Source organism: Kogia breviceps, chromosome 18 (genome assembly GCF_026419965.1).
Source record: "Kogia breviceps isolate mKogBre1 chromosome 18, mKogBre1 haplotype 1, whole genome shotgun sequence".
NCBI lineage: Eukaryota > Metazoa > Chordata > Mammalia > Artiodactyla > Physeteridae > Kogia > Kogia breviceps.
In genome coordinates, this window is record NC_081327.1 from 57510630 (window position 1) to 57527146 (window position 16517).

A 16517-nucleotide genomic window follows, 5' to 3' on the forward strand; every position below is an offset into this window, starting at 1 on the left:
TGCTCAACTTCCACAGCAGCTGCACTATTTCACATTCCCACCAGATATATGTGAGGGTTTGGATTTCTTCCTCACCCTTGTCAACACTTACTATTACCCATTTTTTAGGTCCTAGCCATCCTAGAGGTTGTGGAACCGTATCTTATTGTGGTTTGATTTGCATTTCCCTAATGACTAACAGCGTGGAGCATCTTTTCATGTGCTTGTTGCCTGTTTGTGTACCTTCTTTGGAGAAATGTCTATTTCGATATTTTGCTTGGTGGTTGGTTTTTTGTTTTGTTTTTGTTTTTGTTTTTTTGCAGTACACGGCCTCTCACTGTTGTGGCCTCTCCCGTTGTGGAGCACAGGCTCCGGACGCGCAGGCTCAGCGGCCATGGCTCACGGGCCCAGCCGCTCCACCCGCGTGTGGGATCTTTCCGGACCGGGGCACGAACCCGTGTCCCCTGCATCCGCAGGTGGACTCTCAACCACTGCGCCACCCGGGAAGCCCTTTTGCTTGGTTTTTAATTTGAGTTGTAAGAGTTCTTTATATTTTCTAGGGACAAGTCTTTTATCAGATGTATACTTTACAACTGCATTCTCCCATCCTGCGGGTTGTCATTTCACTTTCTTTATGATGTCCCTTTTCTTCCTTTTTTTTTTTAAGAGAAGGCCTCTTATTTTTTCCAGCTTTATTGAGATACAGCTGACATATAGCATTGTGTGAGTTACAGGTGTGTGCTGTGGTGATTTGATATACTTACATGTTGCAGGACAATTCCCACAATACGGCTTGTTATCACCAGCCTCACATAATTGCCTTTTCTTTGTCAAATATTACTTGACCGGGTATGGAGGGGTTTGTTTCTGGGCACTGTATTCCGCTCATTGGTCTATGTATCTGTTTTTACGCCAATACCATACTGGTTTGATTACTACAGCTTTTATAGTACGGCTTAAAATCAGGAATTGTGATGCCTGCAGCTTTGTTCTTCTTTCTCAGGATTGCTTTGGCTATTTGGGGTCTTTTGTGGTTCCATACAAATTTTTTTTTTTTAATAGACTGACACCAAGCATTGTAAATGGATGACCACAACAAAAGCAACAATGACTGCAATTACCAGACATGAAACACACTCATACTGTGTCATAATATTGACATTCAGTCCAGTCATCCTCCACTGTAACAGCTCCTTTACTTTGCAGTGAATATTGATTTGTATATTTTCTGCCTCTGAGTCTGTGTGGGATTTTTTTTTTTTTTATTCAAACAGGAATCACAGAAATTATAATCATCCTCATCAGTTCATTCAGTCCCATGTAATTAATTTTTTTTTCATCTTGATCTTTTGTTAGCACTTTTATGAGTTCATCAGTTTTCCATTAGAGTTCTGAAAATGCTTTTTCATTCAGTTCAGCAGTGCAGTCAGTTACCAGAAACCTGTACTTGTCAGAGTCTTTTCCAAGAATTCCTTGAAGTTGAAACACTTTTATAGGACCATATTTGCAAAAGCATCGGAGTATACCCAGAACTGTCTGTAAATGACAAAAGACTTAAAAATGACCACGGTTAAAGAATTGATGAAAGTTCATAATAATGCAATTGACAAGGAAATTTAGTTATTTCTGAGATATACATTTAAAAGTAATAACTAGAATAACTAAATCTGAAAGTTTAGGATTGTTTTTTCTATTTCTATGAAAAATGCTGTTGGAATTTCGGTGAGGTTTGCATTGAATCTGTAGATTGGTTTGGGTGTTACAAACATTTTAACAATATTAATTCTTCCAACCCATGAGCGTGGAACATCTTTCAGTATTTTGTGTCTTCTTCGGTTTCTTTCATCAGTGTTATAATTTTCAGTGTACAGATCCTTCACCACATTCATTAGATTTATTCCTAGGTATTTTATTATTTTTGATTATCAATAGGATTATTTCTCTTTCAGATAGTTTGTTGTTTAGTGTATAAAAACACAACTGATTTTTGTGTGTTGATTTTGTATCCTGCAATTGTACTGAATACGTTTATTAGTTCTAACAGTTTTTTGGTGGATGAAACAAGGCTCTCATCCCTAATTCTTGTCCTTTCGTTTGGACAGACTTCCATCCTGTGTGCAGTTCTGTTTCTGAAAGTTAGTGTCAGGACTGTAATCTTTCATTTTAGTTTGTGGTCAGTGCCAGATCTGACTGTTTTCATCCTCTAGATTACAATGAGCTGACCTCCTTGAATTTACTGTATTATTTCCTAACATTGGGCAAAGTGAGGTTTTACAGAACACTCAGAGTAGATCATATTTTAGACGCATTGAGAGAGTTCTTTCTTTCTTTTAATTAATTAATTTATTTTTGGCTGCGTTGGGTCTTCGTTGCTGCATGCGAGCTTTCTCTGGTTGCGGCGAGCGGGGGCTACTCTTTGTTGCCGTGCGCGGGCTTCTCACTGCGGTGCCTTGTCTTGTTGCAGAGCACGGTATCTAGGCGCATGGGCTTCAGTAGTTGTGGCTCGTGGGCCCTAGAGCGCAGGCTCAGTAGTTGTGGCGCACGGGCTTAGTTGCTCTGCTGCGGCACGGGGGATCCTCCCAGACCAGGGCTCAAACCCGTGTCCCCTGCGTCGGCAGGCGGATTCTTAACCACTGCACCACCAGGGAAGCCCAGAGAGAGTTCTTTCTTTAAAAGGCTGCTTTGATGAATCTTTTTACGTTACAGTAATCACTCTTTAAGTTATCTGAAATTTATATATCCATTTGAGTGTTTGAAGAGCTTTATTTTGATCTTTCTGTTGTTGGCCCTTTTGAAGCCCCTTTTTGGTAGAAGCCCTTTGCCCTTCTGTTCATACCCGCCAGCTGTTCCACCTCTGCACCGTTCACCGCGAGCGTTCCGCCCCGGTCTTTGCTCTGCCACTGCCCCTGACTCCAGGGCTTTACCCACTGCTCAGAGAGGTCACCCCACTCATTCCGGTCTTCTCACCCTGCTTTATTGTTCTCACAGCTCTTAGCACCCCCTGACCTCATATTACTCGCTTATTTATCTGTTGTCATCTGTGGCCCTCGTAGAATGGAACCCCAGAGGGCACTGCAGTCTCAGGGCCCGGCACAGAGGGAGCGCTCGTGAGCACTTGACAGGTGCCGTCGTGAGTTTTGGGTTAATGTGACACGAGAGAGTGTTCTGCTTTCCAGGTTCAAAAGATGGCTCTGTTTTCGTGCATACCCAGATGCCTGGTCTTGGAAGCAGGGACCCAAGGAAGAAGGGCAGGTGATAGCTCGGGTGTCACTGCGTGTAACTCTGTAGATTCCTGAATCACATCAGCAAGTCCGCTCTTGTGGTTTCACGGTTTCTGAGCATATTTCCTCCGGCTACAGGCTGCCTTCCCCAGCCCTACTAGGACGTTCTGCTTGTTTCCAAGGAGCCGGCTGGCTCTTCCCAGGTAGCTGTCTATATTTCCAGCTCAGGGGTGTCTCTACACGAGTGTGGCTTTAGAGACCCTGAGGAAGGGCAGGCCAGCTGTGTCTGCGTGTGACCACAGATCCACCCAACTTACGAGGGGTCACGTCTCAATGGACCCGCTGTACGTTGAAAATGCATCTAACCTGCCAGACGTTTTAAAGTGTGGAATAGCTCATGTAGTTTATTGAACACTGTACTGAAGGTGAAAGCAGAATGGCTGTCTAGGTCCAGAAGGGTTGTTTGGTGTAGTGGTTGTCTGCCCTTGTGGTCACGTGGCTGATGGAGACGCTGTGGCTTGTTGCCCGGGAACAGATCCGAATGCAAAATTCAAGGAACAGCTCCTGCTGAAGGCATGACACTTGCGCACTATCGGAAGTCAAAAAATTGTAGTCAAGCCATCGTAAGGGACCATCTGTGGCTCCTGGGACAGACGCCTGTGTTCACATTCCAGGGCTGCCTGGCCTCTCCAGAGGGAAGTACAAGCAGATCCAAAAGGAGGGTTTTTTTTAAGGCAGTAGGATGTCTTGGCCTGGCTCCCAAGCAGCAGAACACGGTGAGAACGGCCTCCAGATCTGACGTTTACAGCACCACAGGGTCTCCCACGAGGAAGGGCTCAGTGAGAAAGTGGCTGAACTATCGGGTCAGGGTTCAGGAAACTTCGTGAATTCTTCCTAAAATCAGATGCAGCTTTTCTCATGGGCCGACGATCTGCTGTGCTGCCGGCCTCTGACCTGGTTTGCTTCCTTCTCTTGGGCTCAGTTCTGCTCCCATGGGTCTCCACCCCCAGCACCTACTACTCTCGGGGCGGGTGCAGGGGGCACTCCATCACTCGGGTTAGGCTGGCTCACTGGTCTCTGGAGTCTTGAACTCCATCTTTGATCACCCTGGCTGGGGCCCCGCCAGCCCTGCGACCAGTCTGGAGGGTGGGGTTTCACCAGAGCAGAATTTCCAGCATGGCCTCCTGTTTCCTCTTCCTTGATCAGCCAGAGCTGGAGTGACCACTTCTTTAGGAGGTGGCCACATTCCCTGCCGTGACTCCTTTGTATGACCTCCCTTTTATAGAAGAGCTTGTTTATTTAGCCTTTGACAGGTTGGGGATTTTTCTTTTTCTTAATAGATTCGTTTATTTTATTTATTTATTTTTGGCTGTGCTGGGTCTTCGTTGCTGCGCGCGGGCTTTCTCTAGTTGCGGCGAGCGGGGGCTACTCTTCGTTGCGGTGCACGGGCTTCTCATTGCAGTGGCTTCTCTCGTTGTGGGGCACGGGCTCTAGGCGCGCGGGCTTCAGTAGTTGTGGCACGTGGGCTCAGTAGTTGTGGCTCGCAGGCTCTAGAGCACGGGCTCAGTAGTTGTGGCGCACGGGCTTAGTTGCTCTGCAGCATGTGGGATCTTCCCGGACCAGGGATCGAACCCGTGTCCCCTGCATTGGCAGGTGGATTCTCAACCACTGTGCCACCAGGGAAGCCCCGGGAATTTTTCATCAACAGCTGAATAGAAAGAACTTCTCTCACGTGAGACAAAGAGACTGACAAAGCTTCATCCAGAAAGACCACTTGGGAAGCTCTTGTCTCCAACCTCTGTGTGAGGGGCTCTGGACAGTGGGGCATAGTCTGTGCTGGGATCTCACTTATGGGTCCTGCGGATGTACATGGTGGGAGATGATGATAGACTGAGCGTGGTGATGGGTCTTCCGTTTCATCTGCAACAGCACGAGTTCCCAGAACCCACCTTGTGGCCGGGATGGGGAGGGAGGCGGGCGCACAGCGGGGTGGGCACTGCCTCTGCCCGACGCCGGCAGGACCCGGGGTTCCCTTCTTACGCCACCTCCGACCCCTGCCCCTCACCTGCCCGAGCTGTCGCCCTGAGACAGGCGGTTGGTGAGCTGCCTACTTCCTTTTGGCTCTTCTCCAGACCCCCGGGCCGGACGCCATGTTGCTGTGTTTGGAGATGGCACCACTCCTTTCGTCCGGGTTTGCCTTTGTAATTAGGCCTTTGGAGACATTTTGCCCACTCTGTAGCTGGGCTATTTCTAGACGAGAGCAGGGCCTTTCAGCCAGCTCTGTGGGGCTCAGCTCTGTGGTGGGGGAGTCCCTTTTGTGCGGCGTCCTCCTGATCTTTACAGCCAGGCCGGGGGGGGGGCGCCCTGCCCGGTGGGGCGCCGGCGGTAATTAGGATGTTCTCGGCACAGGCAGAGGAGTTTCATTCCAGACAGAAACGGGAACCAGGACCTTCCTGCGGGGCTTGCCCAGACTGCCTGTTAGCTTGGAAGCTGTTTCCTGAACATTTGGGTGTAGTGTGAGGTTTGGTGCCTCTTGATTGAAATGGCCGCTTCTCCTTTGCTAGGAGACCGGTAGTCCTCGTGAGGGAGCGCCGTCCCCGCTTCCTCACACTCTCTGGAGCCTGGCAGGCTGTCACTCAAAAGCAGGGAGGTGCCCTGCTCCAGCGTGCCCGCCTGGGGGTCTGGGGGCAGGCGAGGAGCCACTGTTCTCGAAGGCCCTGGGGGTGGGGAGGTTACTGTGTGTGTGCGGTTGACCAAGCGGCGGCTGGACCCCTGCCCGTACGTCTCCGTTAGGCTCACGCCGGCCCGTGGGCCGAGGCTGCCTGGCCTTCTGCTGCCCTGGAGACAAGGTCACTGAGGTCTGCCTTGACTGGTCTGTGGGACTCTGTTGTCTTTGCGAAAACACACGTTAGGTTTCCCTCTGCTTCTGGTGCTTTCTCCCTCCCCGTTCCCTTGAGAGCCGCTCCTCCTCCGGCCTCATTTCTGCCACGGTGGCTCTGCCTTCAGTGCCGTCGTCTTATAGGTGGAGTTCATGGGGTTCAGGGATGTGAACGCCACGAGTTGTGATCCGTGTCGACCCCCATGGTGGCGTCGCCCGCCTTTGCTCACCGCGAGGGCGCCCCACGCTCTCACCGGACGCCTGCCACACTGTCCGTGGCCCGCGGGCCCCCCCCCGCTCCGCTCCGTCTCCGTCCTCGCGCTTAACAAGTCAGATCCCCAGCGCTGACCTCCTTCCTGTGAGCAAGAAAGACGCTCCCTGAGAGCTCCGGAAACCGTTCCTTATCTTTCTCAGCTCATTCCAATCTGTCCTGCTCACCGCTTACCTGCTGACGTGCTCTGAGAAAGTCACCGTGCCCGGGGTGTTTTCGAGGAAAGGTGTACCTGTGTTTTAACTTCTTTCCTAACGCACAGAATCACAGAGGCTGCCCGACTGAGAAGGTGCACAGACTCGTGGTCTCTCACGTGTTCTGACCTAACTACAGACGTGTGGGTTGCTGGGAACTGGGTAAATGCAGGTGAATATGAAAGCAGTCAGGCCGTGGCTGCGCTTCCCAGCGGGAGCGGCGTGGGGCCTGGGGTCAGCACAGAACCGAAGGCAGCTTGGGAGTGGGCTTGGGAGTGACAGGGCCTCGCCTTGGGAACGAAGTTTTCACGACCCCGCCCAGAAACTGAAGTCCAACCTCGCATTGGAGTTGAAATATGTTTTCAAAATCTGAGGATTCAATAAAGCAACAGGTCTGTGGTCCCCGGTGCCACTCACTGGGCACTGCCCTCCCCTTCCCAGGCCCCCTGGGGAAAGTGAGTGGGAGTGAGGGGGCCTCTTCCATCCCCTGCTCGTCTGCGTGAGGGACCCTGCGGAGGCTGGAGGAGGGCTGCTCACAGCTGGCAGGTCCTGCAGGCTGATGGCCGTCCTGGCCGGGGCCCTGGGAGCCGGCTCCACGTCCACTGGGCCCCGGGGTGACCTCGTCCAGCGCTTGGGAGGCCAGTAGCTTCGAGGGGAAGGCCTGAGAGAAGGCCCTCGGGAGGCATGAGCGAGTCCAGTCGGGAAGAAGCCACCTGGGTGCTGCCCGTTCCCTCTCCCTGTGTCTCTCCCGCTCTTTAACCCTTCCTTCTTAGAAGAGAACCTTCCTCCTTTTTATCTTTTCTTATCTTTGACCCAAAACTGGGCTTGCTGCTCAGGCTGGAGTTTGCAGACACCCTTGCTGTGGCCTGCCGTGCCTCTCACCTCCACCCTGGCCTCGCAGGGGGACGCGGGGGCCCTTTCTCGTGGACTTGGCTCCTCAGAGTGGCCTCGAACAAATGAATCAGGTGCCTGGAAGATAAGATCATTTCGTGGCCGTGCTGGGGTGGGCTGCTCGGAGATCACTAGATGGTGTTTCCCCCTCTCTGTTCAGAAGGGCTTATGCAGGTTCCAGGTCTGTTCTGTCAGCTTTCGATGCCCGCGTGGCTGGCAGTCTCCCTCCTTCCAGCTGTCCCCACCGCCTCGGGCTTCCTCCCGTGCGCCCCCAGCCTCCCGTCGTCGAGCAGCCCGTGTGCCGGCCTTCGGCGGGTGGCCTGCGGAGAGAGCCTGGCGTGCCTGCTCTTTACTGCGGTCCGGTAGAGTTGCTGCCTGGCTGCCAGGCTCTCCACGTCTCCTTCGGCTCTCCTCCGGGGATGTTGTCAGAAAGCAGAGGGACAGGCTGCCTGTCAGGGGTACCGACCTAGGCCCCATCCTCTGTCAGGGCTCCCCCGATGCCTGCGTTGGGAGCAGACCTGCTTTGCCTCTTCCCCGCCCTTCCCCAGAAGTATAGGAACAGTGTCCCAAAACTGGGTTGTCAGTGAACTCTGTCGGCTCTCCGTACTGACGTGGCCGCGTCGTGAATCAGGCCCTTGGTTTCCATCTCTTTCTCCCTGTGTTAGAAGAGCCACAGGTTGACAGAGCTGGACCATTCTGATGACTTAGGAAAAACCTAGTGACCAAGGCGTTCCGTTTCCCGTGGCACTTTTAGAATGGGAACAACAAGGAAGTGTAAAGGTGAGAGCAGCTTGGGATGGGCCGGGCCAGGCCAGAGCCATCAGGCCGCTCTCACTCCCTTTCTGGACCCTTACAGGAGGACACACTGAGGGGCTGATGGGGCAGTGGCTCTCAACATTTGCAGCTGAGATTACAGGGATTTTATGCCTCAGTTTAGTGTCTCCTTGAGGCGATTTTAAACATTGGGTGTTGTTCCTGGTGTGGGACTCTTAGCAAATAGTCAGCATTGGAACTTGCTCGTTGGTGGGTTGATTGAAAAGTTCTGAAAATATCAACAGGTGTTGGTTGTTGTATGTTATGATGTAATGTAAGTAGACGCTGGTGATAGAAAATGTATGTAATTCTAAAACTCCAGTCCCAAAAGGCAGGACCATTTTTTAATAAAACTGTGATGTTTTGTTGGCACTCATAGAAGGTGGGATTCAAAGGCAAGACGTAGTTCCTAAATCTGACAGCGCTCTAACCCAAAGCCCAGCAGGTTGGGGGCAGGGCTGATGGCACTGCTGCCATTGTTCTCTAGGTCAGTGGACAGGACATGCCCAGAACCCTCTGAAAATTGACAGTATCTGGAATTGTGACAATGCTGTGGTCCTGTGTGCAGACAAGATTCTAGAATAGGAGAAGACAGATGAATGGGAGAGCACAGCCCCTTGGAGTAAGAATTTATATGCCCCAGAGACGGCATCACCCACAAGCCATTCTGGCATGGAAGTGGGTCCACTGGCCTGCGGGATAGCGGGTGGGAACTTGCACCAGAGCGGGGGAGGGACTTAAAATAGACAGCAGGTCTAGAGCAGCTAGAAGCGACTGTGGCTTAGAATGGAGAAGGCTCTGTGAGCCTGGAAGAAGCTGTTACACTTGTAACAAGTGTTAGCACCACCAGCGCACGTGAGGCACAACCAGAGCTCAGGTGGCCTCCCCGCCGCCAGGTGCCACTGCACAGGCGGGAGCCCATTTCTGTGCGTGGAGCTGCCCGGGCTCAGGTTTACTTTTGCGTGGGCCGCGCTGTGGCGCCCCCCACCGGTTACACAGGAGCCCAGAATTGATGGGAGGGAGAGAAAACAGGCACCCCCGCCGTGCTGAGTGCAAGCTGCTTCAAGCTGCAGGGAACATGTGCCGGTTTACCAAGAACCCGTTAAACAGCTCACCTCCTTTGGCCCACTGATTCCCCATCTTAGGAATTTGCCCTTGGAAAAACAGGATGTCCATAAAGATTTATATAAAGGGTGATTTTATTGTTCTTTGTGTTTTTTAAACACAAACAGCTAACCGTAGAGAACTGTCTGAATTACACAATACTTGACAGTGAACTACTGCACCGCCAGGGAGGCCAACTCCAGGTGGAGCGGTCCCCAGGCGGTCTCAGCTGTGCTTGCAGGGTTCATCGTGGGGAATGAAATAAAGGCAGAGAGGAAATTCAGAGATGCTAAATGGTGGCTGGCCCCAGGGAGCGAGATACTGGGATTTTTGTTTCTCTGTCTTTACTTTCTGTGTGATTCTTAAATTAATAAATATCACAAGGCCAGCAGATACCTTCATATTGAACTGCTTCCAGTTGTTCTGGGACCCTGTGCCCTGGCTCACTGTAAAGCAGGGGTGCTTTGGTGTGGGGTATGGGGCACCCTGGCTTGGAGCTGAGCCTTGTCCCCAGGGCTGCACTGCTGAGCTGCTGCCGGCCCCCTGCCCCCTGCCCCCTGCCCCCTGCTCCCACTGTCCTGCGCGGTTTGGCCTTGTTGCGTTCCCAGTTGGTGGTGACCACCTGGGTAGCCCGCTGTGGCGGTGGCTTGCTCATGGGGCCCAGCGGGTCCTGCTCTCACTAACCTGCTGGCCCTCAGTCTTGACGCTCTTCGTCACAGCACTGACTTGTCCTGCTCGCGTCCCTCTCGCTGGGAGATGATGTTCTTTCAGTGAATTAAACCTAAGAGAACAGAGGTAATGTGTAAGGCTTGGGTTTAACTCGTTTGCAGACAAGGAGTTCCTCAATCCCTTGAGCTTCCTAAGTGCTGGTGTGCGGCCACTGTGCGCCAGCTCTTGAGAGAACGTGCCAGGCCCCTTCCTCCCTGTGCTCCTGGAGCCCATGCAGCGGGGAAGGTAGGGGTTCTGGGGGAGGATGGCGCCGGATGGCCAGCTACCCTGCCGCCCTGGAAGGCCCCGCTCGTGGAGAGAGCCCCGCGTGTCTGGTTCCAGGTGAGGTCTCCCGTAGACAGAGCGCCTGCTGCCCTGTGTGTCCGGCGTTCCTGGAGTGAGCCGTTACGTCGCAGTCTCTCCTCTGACTCAGCTTCTTTCACCAAACGACATTGCTGTCTGCTGGAGGTGGCCCTAGACCTGCTAACCCCTCTGTGATTTCAGCCGTCAAGCTGAGCCACCAAAGAAGGAGACGGCCTCTGCCGGGCCCCAAGTGAAGAGGGCCGATGAGTGGAAGGACCCCTGGCGCCGGTCCAAGTCTCCCAAGAAGAAACTTGGGGTATCGGTCTCCCCTAGCCGGGCACGACGGCGTCGAAAAACATCAGCCTCATCGGCCTCTGCCTCTAATTCCTCCAGGTAAGGAGGCAGGGAGGTCAGCAGGACTGAGCAGCGTCTGTCTGCTCAGCGGGGGGGTGGCGTGGCTGCGTTCTAGAGCATCGCTGGCCAACAGGACTGACACTTCACACCTTGGTGAGGCTTCACATACCCCCCGGAACACGGTCAGCCGGGGTGCAGGCCACCCAGAGTGGAGCACAGGCCTGGGCAGGGGTCGGGGGGCAGGGACACTGCTTTTGGCGGAAGAGACCAGAAGGGCAGCCTGGCCCCAGTGTCCAGTCGGTCCGCCTGTCGCCTGTGAGTTGGGGTCAGCAGCTGTGACATCTGTGTGCGTACTAGGTCTGCACAGACCAGTGAGGGTGCTGTGGACGGTGCGAGCGGGGGCTCTCCCTGAAGAGGGCCAGGAGGGGCCCGTGGAGGTGGACGGGGACTGGGCGTGTCCATGGACTCAGGGTTTCCACTGCCCGCACTGGGGGACACATAGATGCACACGCGTGTGTCTGCCCGGGTCAGACACACTCACCCACACACACGGGCACACGTGTCCTGGCTCTGTCCCCCGAGGGCCCGGGAGCTGTGCCACCAGCGACAGCGGGCACACCCAGCACCCGGGTCTCGGTTTCTAAGCACCACTTCCACGAGAAGGGGGACTGGGCCGCAGCGCGTCCACGAGGCGCCCAGAGGTGGCGTGTCTGGGGGGGCACGTGTGTGTGAGCGGGGCGGGCGGCGGGCGGGACCCAGCCTCTCTCTCTCACCCCCGCCTGCGGCGCTGCAGGTCGTCGTCGCGGTCGTCCTCGTACTCTGGCTCCGGCTCGACCCGCTCCCGCTCCCGCTCCTCGTCCTACAGCTCCTACTCCAGCCGCTCCTCCAGGCACAGCTCGTTCTCAGGCAGCCGGTCCAGGTACGTCCCTGCGGCCCGGCGGGTGTGGAGGGCGCCGGCCCGTCCGGGTGCCTGCAGGACTGCAGCTCCCTGTTCTCACGGGGGCCTTCCTGGTCCTCATTTGCCGAGGACTATAGTCTCGCCGGGTTAGGTGTCTGGTGGATTCTGAGGAATACACGGTGAGGAGCCGAGGAGCCAACACGGCTGCACACCAGGGCTCACAAGCCCCACCCCTGTTGGCCTGACGGGGGCTGTGCTCATCTCGTGAACAAGGCAGCCACAGGGTCAGCGCCAGCCCGGGCACCCCCCGTGGACCTGCACTGACCACACGTGGCGGGCCGCATTCCAGCACACTAGAATTTGGGAGCGTGCGCGACCCGTTTGGGGCGCTCAGACACAGAATGTTTCCATCTTCGCAGGAGGTGCTGCTGCCCTATTCCAGAAAGATGGGGAGTATTTCCCCACTGAAAATAGGCACACATCTTGGAATGTTCGAGAATTTCTGGTCGAAGTCTGGGTGGGAGGAGTCACTGGTTCGCATGAGGAATAGGAAACGGCTGACACCGTTTTTGCCTCTTCAGCCTTTTCAACGAGTGCAGGCTGCTGCGTGCGCCTCCGGCCCCGGTGCCACCTGCACACAGACCCAGGGTCACTCCCCCGCCCTCGGCCTCCTGCCAGCCTGAGGCACGCAGGTGGGGCCCCACCCAGGACAGGTCTGGGACCAGAGGGAGGCTGCGAGTGGAGGGGGCCGCCTGTGTGGCTCTGTCCCCGCAGTCACAGACAGGCCCAGCTCTCCCAGAGGGCCGCAGCGGGGCGTGGACCCCCCCTCACCCCCGCAACGCACTCACATGCACACCCCACACAGACCCACGCAGACACACGTGCCCGCCGCTTCCCTGGGGAGCACGTCACAAAGTGTCCTTGGGGTGAACTGGTGGGTCCTCCTGCGGGGCCTGCGGCCCCCTGTGGCGCCCCTTCCCGGCAGGCTGTCTCACCCCAGGACAGTGTAGGGCGGGTGGCAGCAGCACGAGGGGGTCGTTGAAGCCGCTGCATCCGAAGGCCACGTTCCTGTGTTTGTGGGTTAGATGACAGCTGGGCCTGCTCTTCCCGGGTGTCTTCTCGTGCTGAGTGACAGCACAGGAAAAGAAAGGAAAGAAAGCCAGCCTTTTGCTAAGGGTATCCAGAGGGCCAGCTGTGGGCACTGGGGCCTCACGGCCTTCCTGCCAGAAGTGTGAGCAGTGCCTGGGTGTCCAGGGCAAGGCTGCTGTCATGGGACAGTCGGGGAAGGCTGCTTGTAGGCGGCTGCGAGGAAGACAGCAAAGATACCGACCGTCAGTGGCAGGAGAAGCCTTCTGTGGTTTCACGTGAAAAATAAGGCTGGTGAGCTGTGGGGAAGAAGCCTGGAACCAAGCGGATAAATTGGTGGGTTCTGGAAACCCCAGGGTGTGGCGGGCTTACCTGCAGTCTCCCCCCTGTGGGCACCAGGTGACACGGGGACAGACGGAAGAAGGCCGTGTGTGTGGTGTGTATGCGGCTGAGCTGTTCTCACAGAGTCGGGGACGCTTTCTTCGCTCCTTGACCTTCCCCTCGGGTTGTTTGTGAGCCCCTCGGACTGTTGCAGGTGCTCCCCGCCGGCTCCCAGGTGACGGCGGATGGGGTGCTGCCTGCCCCTTGGCACCTCTATTCCCCTCTGACGTGCATTTCAGGAGATGACGGAGGCCCGTCCGAGGCCGCTCGGTAGCCCCCCGGGGCTGTGGGCTGGGTGCAGCGCCGCCTCCTCTCACCTTGGTTCACTCCTCAGGTCCCGGTCCTTCTCCTCGTCCCCGTCCCCGTCCCCAACGCCGTCGCCGCACAGACCTGTCAGAGCCAAGGGGGAGCCGGCTCCGCCTCCTGCAAAAGCAGGGTGAGTGCTGCGACAGGCCCCGGGAAGTGGGCGGGGGGGCGGGGCGCAGACCTGGGCGTGGGCCTCGGGGCCGCGGGCCACATCCGTGCCCCGGCGTGCTCACTCTGGGGCTGGAGCCTCACCTGTCAGGAGCCGGTGCGGCACGTGAGGGCCCCTTGCCCCGAGCCCCTGCCGTGCTCCGCCCTGGCTGTGTCCGTGGCAGCCTCAGCCCTGCTGTCCTTCACCTTCTCTGCTGCTCCTGAAACCGGTCACATCGATCCCTCCCAACAGATGTGATGACGGGAGGGGTTAGAAGCATCTAGAACTCAGCACCCAAACCTCACGATACCTGGCGTGCAGGGTTGGGGTGCACGGTCCTCCGGGTGAGAGGGGGCTCCAGTCCTGCGGCTCTGCCTAGCGCGAGGCCCGTCCTGACGTTGGCCGTCCCCACGCGCATCTGGCCCAGCCCTCGTGGCAGGTGTTCCTCCTGAACGGCGTCGGCGCCCGGGCCTCAGGCTTAGCGAATCGTGGTCGGCACAGGCTTGGACTCAGCCCTGCCGCTGTGCTGAGCGGCTTCCTTTAACCCAGACTCTGCTTCCTGCCGGCGTCAGCGTTGCTGGCAGGGTCTGCTCTGCGGCCCATCTGCGCCGTGCGTGTTCAGGGCGCTGAAACTGGCAGGGTATCTTCCCCACGCAACAGTGAAGAGCAGCTTGGGGCCGTTCTCCCGTCTGCGGTGGGGTCCCCAATTACTGAGGGAGCACAGCCCAGCTCTTGGCACTGCTGCGGGGCTCGTAAGATGGCCGTCTTCTTCCCTCTCCTTCCTTGCAGGGGGAGGCCCGTGGGCTGCTCGGTGTGGGGTGGGGTCCGCGGGAAACGGCTCCTCACAGGGGAGCGTGTGCGTGCGCTGCACGTGCCCCGAGGTCGGCCGGCAGGGCCATCTCCGCCTGCCCGGCCGGGTCCGACTCTCCCTCTGTCCCACGTTACAGAGAGAAGCTGCTGAAGAAGCCAGCCCCACCTCCAGCCCCACCGCAGGCCCCCAAAACCACTGCTCCCGCCCCCGAGCCCACCAAGCCCGGAGACCTTCGGGAAGCCAGGAGGAGGGAGCGGCAGGCCAGGAGCCCGCCCAGGAGGTGCGTGGCCCGGCCTTCCAGGGCTGGCAGAGGCCAGGGACCGCGGCGCGCCCCCGACCCTCGGGGTCCCCGGGAGCTCGATGGCTGCGAGGGGCCCGGGTGCCCGCTCGATGCCAGGTTCCCCGCTGCTGGAGGCACAGGGCGAGGGGGGCTGGCCAGGGCTGTGGCTGGTTCACTTTGAGGGAGTCGGCCCGGCCCGCCGCCCAGCCGGTGGCGAGTCACCGGGGGCGCGTTGGCCTCAGGCCGGCGAGCCCTGGCGGGGAGGAGCGCCCGCGTGTCAAGGCCGCGGCAGCGTAAGCAGCCGGACCCTGGGTTGTGTCGTAGGCGGACTGTGAGCGGCAGCGGCAGCGGCAGCAGCTACAGCGGCTCCAGTTCCAGATCCAGGTCATTGTCCGTCTCTCTGTCCCCCGTCCCGTCCGCGCCCCTCCGTCCCCCGGTCAGGGCCCAGGGAAGCCCGGGAGGGGCCCCTCGGCTGGGAGCATCCTCCTCCCTCGGGCAGCGGCACCGCGGGTCCCAGAGCTGTTCCCGAGCTGCTCCGGCGAGGAGGGGGGGCCGAGGCAGCGGGGGGCGGCCGCTCGACGAGACCCGAGGAGAGAAGCAGCAGGAGAGAGCGCTGCCGCTTAGTTGTTCAGAGAGCAGACAGCGTCGGATCAGTCCTTAGACTCCTCGGATACGGCTTTCCCTTTCATTCGCAGGCAGCAGGCGGTGTATACGTTTGCCCAAAGCTGTCTGCGTAGGTCTGGGGTGTGTTAAAGACCTAACCTTTCAAAAAGGCTGGGCTCTTCCCTTCCCTGTTGCAGCATCCACACACCTTAGGACGCAGTGCTACCGGTTTCTCAGAGGGCGGGAGTCCCCGTGGAGCCTGGGCTGTGAGGGGACCAGGGCCTAGGAGATCGGCCACGTTCAGAGCCTCCTGGGTGGGCCCGCCCGTCGGGGTGTCTGGCACAGCGTCTGCTCGCGCTGCGGCCCACGTCCGCCCTCTGTTGTGCACCGTTGCCAGGGTGGGTGTCCAGCTCTCGGTCACACTCAGCCGTGTGTCCCTGCCCGGCTAACGGCACAGTCACCTGTGAGCACGAGGGCCGGGCCACAGCCACGTGGGCGTCCCCGCACCGGGCGGCACCTGTGGAGAGCCCGGAGCCCCCAGATCTCGGGCTGGGTGCGCTCCCCTCCCCCGGGAACAGGCATCGGTCTCAGGCCGGGGCCGCGGTGCAGACGTGCTTGTGCGTGCAGGTCCCTGAGCGTGAGCAGCGTCTCCTCCGTGTCCAGCGCCACATCGAGCAGCAGCTCAGCGCACAGCGTGGACTCGGACGACATGTATGCAGACCTGGCAAGCCCCGTGTCCTCGGCTAGCTCGCGGTCCCCCACCCCAGCCCAGACCAGGAAGGAGAAAGGTAGAGCCTGTGTGCGGGGGAGGGGGCGTGCAGCGGCCCCACGCTGCCAGCGATGGCGCCTCCCCCAGAGGGCACGCGGGCGGCCGCCTCACCGGAACAGAGGCTCTGATGGGCGTTTCTCACGGGCAGGAAAGTCTAAGAAAGAAGACGGTGTGAAAGGAGATAAGCGGAAGCGGGATCCGTCGACGCAGCCGCCCAAACCCTCGAGAAACCCCGCGGGTGGCAGGTCCTCCCAGCAGCCCACGACCCCCCAGCAGGCACCACCCGGCCAGCCCCCACCGGCCGCGTTCATCGCCCACAAGGAGATCAAGTTGACTCTGCTGAACAAGGTGAGGCCGTGGGCAGCGCTGCTGGGGCTCCAGGGCCCAGGGCCAGGCCGGCAGGCAGCTCTCCACATCACCCTGCTCGTCCTGCCCTCGCGCCCAGCGCTGTGGGCAGTGCCGCGTGGGCACAAGGTAGATGGGAGACGGGCCGGTTCCCACATGGCAGCCCTGGGACCT

The 16517-nt window shown here is 57.7% G+C and overlaps 1 protein-coding gene across 2 annotated transcripts in view; it reads left to right on the forward strand.

The window, feature by feature from the left end:
* The window catches only part of ZC3H18 (zinc finger CCCH-type containing 18), a 49181-nt gene that overhangs the window by 29957 nt on the left and 2707 nt on the right, over window positions 1-16517 (forward strand). For both annotated transcript variants that reach the window (XM_059045896.2, XM_059045895.2), the window contains 7 exons: window positions 10564-10755; window positions 11510-11635; window positions 13416-13517; window positions 14483-14626; window positions 14951-15010; window positions 15857-16017; window positions 16147-16346. In XM_059045896.2, coding sequence (XP_058901879.1) covers window positions 10564-10755; window positions 11510-11635; window positions 13416-13517; window positions 14483-14626; window positions 14951-15010; window positions 15857-16017; window positions 16147-16346 — 985 coding nt within the window. The remainder of the gene's footprint in view (window positions 1-10563; window positions 10756-11509; window positions 11636-13415; window positions 13518-14482; window positions 14627-14950; window positions 15011-15856; window positions 16018-16146; window positions 16347-16517) is intronic.